A 14,485-nucleotide genomic window follows, 5' to 3' on the forward strand; every position below is an offset into this window, starting at 1 on the left:
CTTTATCTAAAATTTCCCAGGTAAAATCATTGAATTTATTTTTCTTTTTTGCTCTTATTCCTTTAAGACTTTGTTATTGAAAACCCATGGGATGAGGAATTGATTCTCAAACTTTTATCTGGGCTTTCTAAACCAGTGAGTTCCTACCCAAATACTTTTGAGTGGCAATGTAAACTTCCAGCCATCAAGTCCAAGACTGAATTTCAGTTAGGTAAGAATTATATGGGTAATATAACTTTAAATTCTTGTTTGTGTATGGAAAGTTGATGTTAACTCCTGTGTGTGAGAGTCTCCTCCTCCTCTTCAAAAGTGCAGGGCCAGGGATTTAGCTCAGTGGTTCCATCGCCTGCCTCGCAAGCGCAAGGTCCCAAGTTCAATCCCTAGTACCAAAAAAAAAATGTATAGCTGCAGAATTAAGTTTAGAAATTTTGTTAATCCATGATTGTAAGATTGTGATTGCTGTTGGGACTCTAATGCATTCAACTTGTAGAGGGCAATTTAGTAACATCTATCAAAATTAAAATGGCATAAACTCTTAGACCTAGCCATTCACTTTCAAGAATTTATAGTGAAATATAGGCATTGGTATTAGAATAAGGTAACTTATTCTATAGTGATAGGGAATGATCTCCAAGACATACTATTAAATGAAAAGGGCAGAAAATTATCACATGGTAATTTTTTGTTTTGGGGGGTTTTTTTTGGTACCAGGGATTGAACTCAGGACCTTGCACTTGTGAGGCAGGTGGCAGAACCACTGAACTAAATCCCCAGCCCAGTAATTTTTTGTTTTGTAAGAAGAAAAATGATAATATATATTCTATTTGATAGTATTTCTGGAGAACTCTTGAAAAATACTCAGCTAAAGTGATTAAATTAGTGGGAATGGGAAACTGGATGGATGTAAATAATGATGGAAGTGAGTTTTCACAATATACTTTTTTATTTTTAATTTAATAGGCTTTATTTTTTTAGAGCAGCTTTAGACTGAAAGAAAAATTGAGAGGAAAGTATAAAGTTCCCATATACCTACAACCCCCCCCCCGAAATACACACAGATTCCACTATAAACATCCTGCATGAATGTATTCTTTATTGTAACAGATGAGCCAGTATTGACACATTATTGTTAAAGTTCACAGTGTACTATGGGGTACTGTATATTCTATGGAGTTTATATGGCAAACAGATGTGTGACATGTATCTATCATTGTCATACCATACAGAGTAGTTTCACTGCCTTCAAAATACCCTGTTCTTCACCAATTCATCCCCACCTCCCCACCACCACTACCACAATTCCTGGCAACCATTGATCCTTTCATTGTCTTTGGTTTTATCTTTTCCAGAATATCATACAGTTAGAATCATACCATTTTGTAACCTATCAGACTTGCACTTAGCAACATGCATAAAAGGTTCCTCTATGTCTTTTTGTAACTTGATAACTCTTTTTAATCACTGAATATTCCATTATATGGATGTACCATATAGTTTGTGTATCCATTCACTTACTAAAGGTTACCTTGTTTGCTTCTACCCAGACCTGATGTACTGGATAAAAGGAACTAAGATAAATAGGCCTTAGTGGAAACTTTATGCTTGTCTGCCAAGGGGTTAAGGTGTTTAGTTTCCCCTGTTGTCTTTGGTTTTCTCTGGAGACTTCTTAAATAGTCTGAGATGTACAGGCCTTCCCACAGTAATGCCTTCATTACTATCGTCAGTAGTGGTCTCTGCTCTGGCAAGCTGTGATTGTACCCTCCTATCTTTCTCCCCATTTGTGGGGGCAGCATTTTGCCTGTGACCTCAGTTTTCTAATGAATGTAAGAAGAGTTGATTATTAGTTGTCGGCTTTTTTCTTATTGAGGAAAGAGTGATGACTTCCAAGTTTCTTACATGCCAGACTAAAAACTATTAAACATATGATTCTGAATATATGAGTTCTTTTTAAGTTTTTTGAATTTAAGAATCTGTTACAACTTCACCACTATGGTCTTTCTCCCCACAACCAATAAACCTAGAGAAAAACATAAAATGAACCCAATTTGAGGAACATTTTATAACATATCTGATCAAATTTTGAATCTATCAAGGTCATTAAAAACAAGAAAAGCCTAAGAAACTATTACAGCCCAGGAGAAGCTAAAGAGACAGAATGACTAAATATAATGGGGAAAAATAGTGAAATCTGAATAAAGTGTGAATTTTATTTAAAAGTAACATAGCTCTATGGTTCTCTATTTGTGACAAACATACCATGGTTATAAAAGAATTCACAATAAGAGAAACTAGGTACAGAATATGCAGAACCTCTAGTTTTTTGTAACTTTTGTATAAATCAAAAATTATTCTGAAATAAGTTGATAAACATTTTAAATTACTATAAATATTGATACAGTGATGTTTTGCTCTTTTTACTTTGTTGTAAAACATACATTTTCCAAGGATTTCCATATGTTCTTCCCAATATCTCAGCAGTTGTGCTAAACAGGCAGCACACATATTACTCCTTTTAAAATGTGAGAACCTTGAGCCGATTCCTGCCTTCCTGCCTCAGAGGGGTGAGTGATCACCTCAGCTGAGTTGGGGATGAAGAACCCATCCTTTCTTCTATCCTTTGTTTTCACTCCAGAGAAAGAAGAGGATGAAAAGAAATTTTCAAAGACAATCCCTTTCCAAATCCTAAAGAAGATAATTAACATTGGGACACACGGAATCTGCTGAGCACTGAACTGGCCAGCTTCCATGAATTATCTGATAAGCATCTTTTGAAAGCCACTTGTCCATCCCAGATACTTGGACAAGATTATAGAAAAAGGCATGATGAACAACAAGATCTACTACCTTGCCTCCTGGTATTTACAAGTCTAAGGGGGTTAACATTAACTAGGAATTTTTAGACAATCATATGCTAGTAGACAGCTCAAATAAATTATTTACTAATATTTAAAAAATCCGGCACAAGAGGAGACTTCCAGACTGCCGTACCCCCTACCCCCCACCCCCGCTAGCACAGAGGAGGTGAGCCGCGCAGGTGCGCCAAAAGCACCCCCCTCCCGTGTTGAAATGAGAAGACACAGTAAACAAGTTTCAAAACCAGACTTCCAGGGCTGGGGATTTAGCTCAGTGGTTTCGCCACCTGCTGCCCAAGCGCAAGGACTGGAGTTCGATGCCCGGTACCAAAAAAAAAAAAAAAAAAAACAGACTTCCACATCACCTAAAACAACCCCAAAGGGAAACAAGATGGAACACTGTGATACTCAACCCGGTGGACTCCCTGAACTGGCAACAAATGAGGATCTGGAAAAAATGAAATCAGAAATAATTTCTCAGATAACAACAGAGATTGTGCCCATAGTGCAAGACATGATTAATAAATATAGAGAGGACACAGATAAAAAATAGAGCAGCTGAAGAACATGATGGAATCCCAACATAGGAATCAAATTGAATCCATAAAACAGATACAGATTTCCAGGAGATTAAAAACTCCTTTGAAAGTCTATGCAGCAGAATGAACCATTGTGAGGACAGAATTTCAGATATAGAAGATAAGATTGCAATTAGTAACCAGGAAAAGAAAAATTTCCTTACAATTGTAAGGGACCACAAGAAATCAGTTCAGCAGCTGCTAGACGATGCAAAGAAGAGTAATATAAGACTGACTGGAGTCAATGAAGAAACAGGAGAGAGTGCAGATGACATAGAAAAACTGTTCCCAGAAGTAATGACAGAAAACTTCCCAAGCAGGGGAAAAGAACTTGACATACAGAAAAGTGAGGCATATAGGACTCCCAAGTAGCTGTGATAAAAAAAAAAAATCTACACTTCGGCATATAATAGTTAAGATTCCAGAAACCCAACAGAAGAACAAAATTCTACAAGCAGTTAGAGAAAAGAAACAAATCACATACAAAGGAAAGCCCATCAGAATCACAGCAGACTTCTCAATGCAAACCATCAAGGCAAGAAGAGCTTGGAGTGATATATTTAAAGCACCGAAAGAAAACAGCATCCAACCCAGATTGACGTACCTTGCAAAACTATCTTTCAAAATTGATGGAGAAATAAGATACTTTCATGAAAAAGAGCACCTTAGGGATTTCATGAAAACCAAACTAGCACTCTAAAAAATTTTAGACAAAATCCTAGGAAAAGACAACAAGGATCACAACCCCAGGAAACACAGCAGAATGAATCCATCAGGCGCAACAAGAAATTAAATGCAAAGGGGGAGAATCCAACAGACAGAAAAAGTCATGACAATGATAAGTCAATATGTATGAGTTATAACCATCAATGTTAATGGCCTCAGTTCACCAATCAAAAGAAATAGACTGGCAGAATGGGTCAAGAAGCAAAATCCAACAATATGCTGCATACAAGAAACACATTTAATTCAAAAAGAAACTCATAGTCTGAAAGTTAAAGGGTGGAAAACAATACTCCCTGTGACAGGAACTCGAAAAAAAAAAAAAAAAAAACAGGAGTAGCTATCCTCTTTGCAGATCAAGTGGATTTCAAACAAAAATCTGAAACACCCAAGAATTTCAGATAAGGGATAGTCAACTTACATATACAAATCTATTGTGAACATGTGTTTTCATTCCTCTCAAGTAAAAACTTAAGAACAGGACTGTTGGTTCTTAACAGTAATACAAGAAATTTCTATGTTTTTTTCCAAAATGGTTTTATCATCTTACATTCACATTAGCAGTATTAGAAAGTTCTAACTGGTTCACACCTCAGCTGACATTTGTTCTTTTAAAACTTTTAACTTCATCTCCCTAATGAGAGTATAATTCAACCTTGTTATTATACTGATTAGTATTTTTCTGATTCTAGTGTTGCACACGTTTCCTTGTGCTGTACTGGCTATTTATCATCTTCTTGTGTCTACTTTTTAATTAGGTTGTCTATTAATGAGCTCTAAGAGTTCTTTATATATTCTGTTCATAGGTTATATGCATTGTAAATATGGTCTGTTTAAGGATTACTTTTCATTTTCTTAATGATGTCATTTAAAGTTCTAAATTTTGATGGAATCTCATCAATTTTTTTTTATACATCATATTTTTTATATCCTAGGAAATTCTTGCCTATCCTAAATTCATAAACATTTTCCCTTATAATTTCTTCTTAAAGTTTTATAGTTTTAGTCTTTCATATTTAGGTTCATAGATCCTTTCAAGTTATTTTTATGTGCGGAAATAAAGGGTTGAGGTTAATTTTTTAATATATGGATACCAGGTGTTCTAGTGCCATTTGCTGAAAACACTATCTTTTCCTCTGCTCTTGAATTGAGTTTATATTCTATAAAATGTTAATGTTAAATGATCTTTCAAAACTCAGTGGACCATATATGTATGGTTCTTTTTCTAGAATCTGTTTTATTCTAATGACCTATATGTCTTTCCTTACACCAACACTGCCTTGATTACTGTAGCTTTAGAGGAAGTCTTAAAATTAGGTACTAAATGTCTTCCAACACTTTTTTTTTTTTTAATTTTTCTAGGTCCTTTGTACTCCTACATAACTTTTAAATTTCAATGTCCAGGACCGGGGATTTAGCTCAGTGGTTTCGCTGCCTGCTGCGTAAGCACAAGGACCCGAGTTCAATCCCCGGTACCAAAAAAAAAAACAAAAACAAAAAATATTTCAATGTCCAATTCTTCATTTATAGCAAGTATACATAGACCTGAATTTTATATATACCTTGTGTTTTCTAATGCTGCTAACTTCAAATATAAGTTCTAGATCGTCCTAGAGATTTCTTAGTATTTTCTCTGTTGATGACCATTTCATCTACATATAAAGATTTTACTCTTACCTTGCCAATCCTATGCTAATTATGTCATTTTATTGCCAGACTATTTTGGTTTGGGCCTATGTTTCAAAGTTTAATGGACAGATGAAGAGTAGGCATATCTGCCCTTGTTCCCCACCTTAAGGAGAAAGCATTGTATCTTCTCCATTCATATAAGGCGTTTTTGCTGGAAGTATGGAGTACATGTCTTTGATCTGTTGAGAAGGTTCTGTTCTACTTCTAGTCTCCTGATAGCTTTTACCATGAACAGCTGTAGAATTTAGTCCAATACCTTTTCTGCAACTACTGACAGGATCATATGGCTTTTTCCTTTACTCTATTAAAATGATGACTTTTGGGGGTGGATCTTCCAATGCTGAACCAACACTGCCATCCGTATAATAAAACTGCTTTCTACATACTGCCAGATCTGACGTCTAAGAGTTTGTTTTGTTAAACAAGTTTGTATCTATGTTCATAGTTTTTTCTTCTATTATCTTTATCCAGTTTTAGGATCAGCACAATGTTGATTTCCTAAAATGAGGGGAGAAGTGTTCCTTTTTTCTGCTTTAATTGTTTGATATAATGCATCAGTTAAAACATATATGACCCTGTGGTTGACATATAAGTAGGTTTTCAAGCTAGAATATACTTTCTTTAATAGGTGCTATTCACATTTTATATTTCCTCCAGAGTTAGTTTAATTTGTCTTCCAAGGTACTTCTTAGAAGTTGTCAAATTTATTTCAAAAAAAATTTTTGTAATATGCTTTCTATATCCTTTTAAATTCTGTAAAATCTGTGGTGTGTTCTAGATCTTGATATTGTAATTTTAAAAATGTATAATTGATATTGTGTAATAGGAAGAAAAGATCTAAAGGAGTAGGGGAAGTGGGAGGGGTAGTGGAAAGGAAAGAGGGGAAAAGAAAAAATACGAGAAAAGAAAAAAATGGAAACAAAGTCTTTGCAAATAGGGAAGGGTGGAGGACATGAAGGGAAGGTAGGGGAATGGGGAAAAAATAAGAACCAAGATACATCATGTAAAGGTACAAGATCCCAATGATGAATGTAACTGTATTGTATACCTAAAATGTACCAATAAACTTAATGGGGAAAAAATAAAAATAAAAAAATCCGTATTTTTGAAATGTATGTTGAAAGTGTATAAAGCTAAAAGTACAATTTAATAAAAAATGATTAAAAGAAGAAAAATGTGAGAACCTTGCTGAGGAGGAGATGAGTGGCCTCCTAAATAGCCTGGGCCATCAGAGCTACTTTTCCCTATTACAGAAAATTTTCTAAGGAGGATCTTTTGTAGCAGGTATTTGCTTCACTTTCACCTGCATCTGGAAAAATATTCCCAAGGGACTACATCCATTTCTATTTATTAAAGCAATTCAAACACCAAGAAAGTTCTTAGAATTCTTCCTTTTGAATAAGTCCTTAATGTTTTGAGCCTTTTTGTCATTTTGTCACCTCTGTCTTCCAAGGTTCTTTGCTAGTCTACGTCAATCACCTTCTTGGAACAGGTGCCTTCGCTCAAGTCTATGAAGCTACCCATGGAGATGTGAATGATAACAAAAATAAACAGAAGTGTGTTTTAAAGGTACATAATTTCAGTAGCTTTTTGTACAATATAGAAATAAATTTTACAACTTGGATTTGTCACCTTCCTTTCTTTTCTGTTTTTAAGGCAGTGATGTTTTCTTTGAGATCTATAGTCAGCAATTAAGAAATAAAATCTATATTATGAGGGTTCATATTTGCCTTGCCAATAAAATTATCTTGCAGCAAACCCCCTCAGAACAGTTCATAGTTCGACATTGCTTTCTACTCTGTCTTTTATTGAGATGGAGGTTGCTTTCTTGTTACTGTTTTCCACAATGTGAGACTGGCTTTGAATATCACATACCTAATTTGATTTGCAGGTCCAGAAGCCTGCCAGCCCCTGGGAATTCTACATTGGGACCCAGCTGATGGAGAGATTAAAGCCAACTGTGCGACACATGTTTATCAAATTCTATTCTGCCCATTTATTTCAGAATGGAAGCATTTTAGTAGGCGATCTCTACAGCTATGGAACATTATTAGTAAGTGTTTCATTTTAATAATATAAACATGTATTTAAGTCCATTTTTGGTTTGCATCTTTGCACAGATCTTATGGTAGACAGGATGGTAGACAGGGGCAAAGCCCTTGACTTGAAATTTCATCACTTCTTCACAACCAACTCAGGATACTATTTGCATTATTTCTAGAATGCCATTAACCTCTATAAAAATACCCCTGAAAAAGTGATGCCTCAAGCTCTCGTCATTGCTTTCGCTATCAGAATGCTCTACATGATTGAACAAGTCCACAGCTGTGAAATCATTCATGGAGACATTAAGCCCGACAATTTCATACTGGGAAATAGGCAAGTGTGGTACTTTTAATTGTTCTTTCCTTAACTTTTGCCTAGCAACTTTTTATCTGTATTCATGTATCCTGGCCCTTGTTTGTGTTTTAGATTTTTGGAGCAGGATGATGAAGATGAAGATTTAGCTGCTGGCTTGGCACTGATTGACCTAGGTCAGAGTATAGATATGAAACTTTTTCCAAAAGGAACTACATTTACAGCAAGGTGCGAAACGTCTGGTTTTCAGTGTATTGAAATGCTCAGTAATAAACCATGGAACTACCAGGTATGGAACTAAAGCAAGAGAATTAAAAACATTTTCCTTTTCTTGCACATAACCAGATTTTCAAAATGAATTTCAGAAGCTAGTCAGTTTCAACTGGTCTCTTGAGCAGCAGTTGAAGGAGGGATGGAACTTAAGGCTGAAGAGGAAGATGAAATTCTACTTCTGAAGAGTTTTTCTTTTTTGTTACTCAGTTATAGATTCTGCTATCAGAGAGGAAGCAGATCTATTCTATGAGTTTCACTCTAGGAAAATTAATGGTTTGTGGACCCTTTGAAAAGGAAGTAATGCTGTAAGGACCCAGCTTGGTTTATGGAAATGAAAGCAGATTAGCTTGGTTCCTCCCCTCTGTGGCCAGAGTTAACAGGGAAGCCATGTGCTGACTCCAGGAAACTAACTGAGCCAGTGCCTGCTGGGACTCTGCTGCTGTTGCAGACAAGGAAGTAAATTTGGTTCATAGTTAGATTTCCTCTGGATGCAGTGCCTGATCCAAAAGGTGTGATTAGTCTAAAGGGAGGTTTTCAACAGATTAGAATATTAGATGACAAGTAAAGATAATTCTGATTTGCATAAATATGAAGTTGAACTTGGAATAACAACCAGTGAGTCTTATTTTTAGTATGCTGTTGCGGCCTGCTATGCCCTTAGGCAGCTGGTTGCTAGTCTAGCACCTCTTGGAGTGGCAGGTAGGAAAAGCAGAGGTAGAGTCTGCTGTCCTGTAGATTTGGACCATGCTGGAGTTAGGAATGTTTTGCAAAGCCAGAGAGGCCTTGGAGTGCAGTCAGAGAACAAACCCCAGAGTCCTGAGAGAGGGAGTTGGGAGGCCTCTCAAGCTGAGGGATTCAAGTGTATTTGCCCCTGTGAAGCAGAACAAAGAACTGGAGAAGGACACTAGTTTAAGACCAGGGATTTCCCAGGGGCTACCTCAGGAACAGTGCTGTTCTGCTGCCCATGGAAGCCTCAGGCAGAGCCTGGATAGACTATTCAGTGGGGTATATCAGTGGGCTTCCAGCATTCTTTAAAAGTAAATCTGTGATTACTTATTTTGGTACATCTTAATATGCTTATATGTAACTTACTGTTTAAATCATATATACCCATGCTTTCTCAATAGGTTGATTACTTTGGTGTTGCTGCAACTGTGTACTGCATGCTTTTTGGCACTTACATGAAAGTGAAAAATGAAGGAGGAGTCTGGAAGCCTGATGGCATTTTTAGAAGGTGGGTGTTAGCATTAATGCCACAGTAAAAAGAGAATAAATACAGTAGAACGGAAGGTTCCATCTGGTGCATAAAGGATCTCTGCCACCCACAGAAACCTGTGCCTTGGGTGGTGTGGTGACAGCACAGTCCTGGATCTGGGCAATGAGCAGGTCACATGGCATCATCACTTGTGTTTCCCTATTTGTGAACAGGGTACATCTGATAGCCTCCTAGAAACACTGTAAGCTCTTGGCTGGGTGGTTGGCATCCTATACACTCAATAATTTTTCTCCTGGCCTTTTAGAGTTACCTCTTCTGATGTCACTGCGCCTCAGGGTTTTGTTTGCTTATTTGTTTTCTTGTCATGTAAATGGGAATTGCACCAATTCTACTTTCCTGAGATGATTCTTACAAGAACTAAAGGAAATAATGTAGGTGAAGGTATTTTACAAATCAGAGTAGTATAGGACAGCTTCCTGTTGCAGGTCAGGGTTTTAAGTCCCAGATTTTTGTGACTTTCATTTCTCTGAGATTATTTTCTCATCTTTAAAATGGATATGGCTAGCTCTCCCGGCATAATGTTGTATAGACACATTGCTAGTAGTGTTTTATTTAGTACATGCATGTTCCTTATATTCCTTATACCTCTCTTAACTTTTTGAGTTATAAAAACAAACACAAAAATCTTATGTGTACAACCTAATGGAATTTTGTATATGCTTATACTTTCTTGAAAATATTTAAACTGGGATTCCTCTCACTCTCCCCAGGCCCTTCCAAAATAGAAAAAGGAAAGAGTTGGCAGTAATTTTATAAAATCTCATGGGACAATATACATAAATAAAATTAGGTTCCATACCTGGAGAAAAACTTGTTAACTATGCTTTATTCTGCACAATGAATCATCAAATTTAGCAAGTTCTTCATTTTTTCTCTTGCTCATAATTGAAGGACCATATTGTTATTCAGAAAGCTCTCATCTCTGGCCACCAGTATAGAGAAAAGCCTGAAGCCCAGCCCTCGAAGGCTTCAGTATAGGGACTCAGTTTCTACCTGGAGTACAACTGCAGTGTGTTGTGTCTTTTCTCCATGCTCTACAGTTTTTGCATTTAATTTAAACCTCTGTACTGCCAGAACTCTTAAATCTGTGCTCTTTTCTGGGTAGTACAGCCTGTCTGCTGGTCTTGGCCATGTGCAGTTAGGCTCCTTAGAACCATGTGACCAGATTATCACATTTTAGATAGTGAACCAAAACCAGATAGATTTCATTTCCTTTTTTCTTTTTGAGGCAAGGTCTCACTATATTGCCCAGATTGGTCTTAAACTCATGATCCTCCTGCCTTGCCCTCCCGAGTAGCTGGGATTACAGACATACACTACCATACCCAGCTTAGATAAATTTTCTTAAAAAACAAAAAATTTGAAAGTTTTTCAATCAAAGAGCTACTGCTAAAAAACACATGATATTTTTGGAAGAAGGTGTGTTTAAAACAACATCTTATTAGACCATTAATTTCTCTTATTTATGCTATATACACTTCTGCCATTCTTATGTGCAAATTTGGGTTTGGGTGACAGTTGCTTTATTAAACATGGGAAAGTTAGATGCAGGAGCAGAGTTGCTGCACATTGAAGGCTGCATTTGATCCATTATTAATGCTTTGTCTTTTCAGGCTTCCACATCTGGATATGTGGAATGAATTTTTTCACCTCATGTTGAATATACCAGATTGTCATCATCTTCCATCTTTGGATTTGTTAAGGCAAAAGCTGAAAAAACTGTTTCAGGAACAGTATGCAAACAAGATTAAAACCCTGCGTAACAGGCTAATTGTACTACTCTTGGAATATAAGCGTTTAAGAAAATAAATTGTAGATGCACTCTCCAGAAACCATTTTGTAAATACTAATCTCTCTTGGAACCTTGATTTTTTTTGCTACGTTTATTGTTTATTTTAATGTATATTAAAAGTAAACTTTAAAAAAAATCCATGTAGAGAGAAAGAAAATGTTGGAGTGATGATCGGTAACAAAATTCAGCCTGAGATCTAAACACTGGAAAATAACTGTGGAAGAAAAAAAGAGAAGCAGCTCACTGGGAATAGGGAAGGAACTGACAGGAAAAATTAGAAGCTACACAGAATTTGGAAAAACAGTCTATAATGCAGAAAAAAGAAAGAAACAACTTGGACTCTCCCCTCCTCTTGCAGCTCACAGGAGGGGACCCAGGCTCCCCAGAAGCAAGATAAGTGCCTGGGGTGGGGAGATCAAGGGAGAAACAGCATCAGAACCAATGACACTTGTGAACTGTAAAAACCATAATGGGCTTTTGATCCAAGACGTCTCCTTTCATATGGCAGGCACATCATGAGACTGCTCAATCAAACAGTTCAGGAAGGAATTGATTATTTAAGTCTTAGACTCAGAAGAACTGAAAAACAACTTCCACTTCAGGGTTCCCAGTGTTATTCTCCCACAGTAACTGGGTGAGAGCCACTGGAGACAGCCACAGACAGGGACTCAGGCCCCACGCCCCACAGTGAGAAGCCAGATCCAGCTTGAGTTGCAATCAGAAACAGCTGAATCTGAAAGTGCCTGCAGCATTAAGTACTTATGTCATTGTCCTGCTGCCAACATCCAGCACAGATATGAGATCTAATTGCCTCTTCTGTCTACTAACATGAGCAAAGACGTCTCAGCCTGGACATTGCTACAGCCTCAAGTAAACAGAGTAGCCTCAATAGGGGGTGCACCTTACAAGCCCACAGCCATAAGGCTATGCAGAGAAAATTAAGACTTTCTAGACTCTTAAGACTGCAAATACTAGAAGGAAACCATGAATTCAAAAATACAGACCAAAAAAAAAATTTTTTCCTCTGGTTTTGGACTTTTTTTTCTTTCTTTTCCTCCTTTTTTCTTTTCTATTTCTCATTCTTCATGTCATTTCTTTTTTTCTTTTATCTTTTATTTCTCATTGATTTTTTTATTTTTCTGTTACCTTTTCTACCTCTATACTTATCCTTCTCTATACTGGTAGTAGGATCCTTTGTCTCACTTTTCTTTCTTCCTTCTCATCTCCCATTTTAATTTTTCAAATTTTTCTTTTTGCATTCTCTCATTCCCAACCCCCTATATCTTTAGTAGTGTAACCATTAAGCTTCATTAACTTTATATAGTTAGGTAACTCTATGTTCCTACTATTAAATTCTTTCCTATCACTAGTAGAGGTATTGTTATTGCATTTAGTAGATATTTGCTTTATGTCAGTATTTGGTTTGTCTTAGGGTTTATACTATAATTGTAAATTTCTCTTTTTTTAGTTTTCTAAGATTACTGTCATTTATTATTGGTTCTTATGTCAATATCCAATTTGTCTTGGATGATATTACTTTTGCTGATTTACTTGATATTGTCAGGGCCTCATAGTTGTAATAAGTGTTCTATGTATTCCAATACATGTGACATTGATAATTCTGTAGTCCATTCCTGGAGAACTGGGTGCCGGGCCAGTTATACTTCATCCCCCCCTCCATATTAACAAAAGTGATCAGATCTTTGGATACCAGCATAGGACAATAATTAGCCATGCCCTCAGTACATCACGGAAAAGCAGACTAAAGATCTCCATGCTATTAGCAAAGTCCACTATAAGTGACCACATACCTAAGCACACACACACAAAAAACCAGTAGAAACATGAGAAGATGTGTTTCTACAACAAAATGCCTCCCAATACTTACAACTCCCCCAAAGTTGGTACATGGGGCATTTGGGGGGAGGTAAGCGAAAGCCACACAGCCAAAGTATTCATTAGGATAACAGAGGAAATTAAAAGTGTTCAGTAGACTCACAGAAAATATAAAAAGATAATAGAGGTAATGAAAAAAGTAATCAGGGAGCTTACAGAAGACACTAATAAAAAGAAACAAAATTCAATGATATGCAGTATACAAGAAAAAATCCAGAAAGAAATACAAGATTAAAAACCAAAGGATGGAAAACAATAATTTGATGCAATGGGAACCCAAAAAAAGCAGGAGTAGCTATCCTAATTCAGACAAAGTGGATTTCAAGGCAAAACTGATCAGAAGAGGCAAAGAAGTGATGTCACTACATATTGGTTAAGGGAGCAATGTAACAAGAAGAGATAATTATAAATATATATGCACCAAAACTGGTATGCCCAACTTCATGAAACGAATGCTACTGCCATAAAAAATCATAAACACCAGCACAATTATAATGGGAGAACTCAATACCCCACTGTCACAAATAGATCAACTAAAAATCAAAGTATCAGAGTTGAACCAACCTTCGAAAAAATGGACTTAATAGATATTTACAGAGTGTTCCTCTCAACAATAGGACACACATTCTCAGCACTTCATGAGACTTTCTCCAAAATAGAACACATGCTAGTCCATAAAGAATGCTTAAGTATATGCAAAAGACTAAATCATACCATGAATACTATCTGATCATAGTGCCATGAAACTAGAAATCAATGGGAAAAGATACCACAGGAATTATGCAAACACATGGAAATTAAACAGTATTCTCTTGAATAATCACTTGACCACAGAAGAAATCAAAGAACAAATTAGTTCCTATAAACAATAATGCTGGTATAACATACTAGGAGCTATAGAATACAATGAAAGCTGTCCTCTCAGGGAAGTTTATAGCTGTGAATACACACATCAGAAAACAGTAACCCCAAATATATATCGTAATCATGTGTCTTAAAGTTCTAGAAAAACAGGAACAATCCAAATCCAAAGTTAGTACAAGGAAGG

General features: G+C 36.4%; 1 protein-coding gene across 1 annotated transcript in view; it reads left to right on the forward strand.

The window, feature by feature from the left end:
* Bub1 (BUB1 mitotic checkpoint serine/threonine kinase) overlaps window positions 1-13,160 on the forward strand; it is a 51,269-nt gene extending 38,109 nt beyond the window's left edge. Inside the window, exons 19-25 of the mRNA XM_004844329.3 lie at window positions 68-211; window positions 7,296-7,411; window positions 7,734-7,895; window positions 8,064-8,221; window positions 8,315-8,489; window positions 9,601-9,707; window positions 11,363-13,160. Coding sequence (XP_004844386.2) covers window positions 68-211; window positions 7,296-7,411; window positions 7,734-7,895; window positions 8,064-8,221; window positions 8,315-8,489; window positions 9,601-9,707; window positions 11,363-11,558 — 1,058 coding nt within the window. The 3' untranslated portion in view covers window positions 11,559-13,160. The remainder of the gene's footprint in view (window positions 1-67; window positions 212-7,295; window positions 7,412-7,733; window positions 7,896-8,063; window positions 8,222-8,314; window positions 8,490-9,600; window positions 9,708-11,362) is intronic.
* The last annotated feature ends 1,325 nt before the right edge of the window (window positions 13,161-14,485 follow it).

This window comes from Heterocephalus glaber, unplaced genomic scaffold (genome assembly GCF_053883595.1).
Source record: "Heterocephalus glaber isolate CG9 unplaced genomic scaffold, H.glaber_assembly_v1.0 deba00000470, whole genome shotgun sequence".
Lineage (NCBI taxonomy): Eukaryota > Metazoa > Chordata > Mammalia > Rodentia > Bathyergidae > Heterocephalus > Heterocephalus glaber.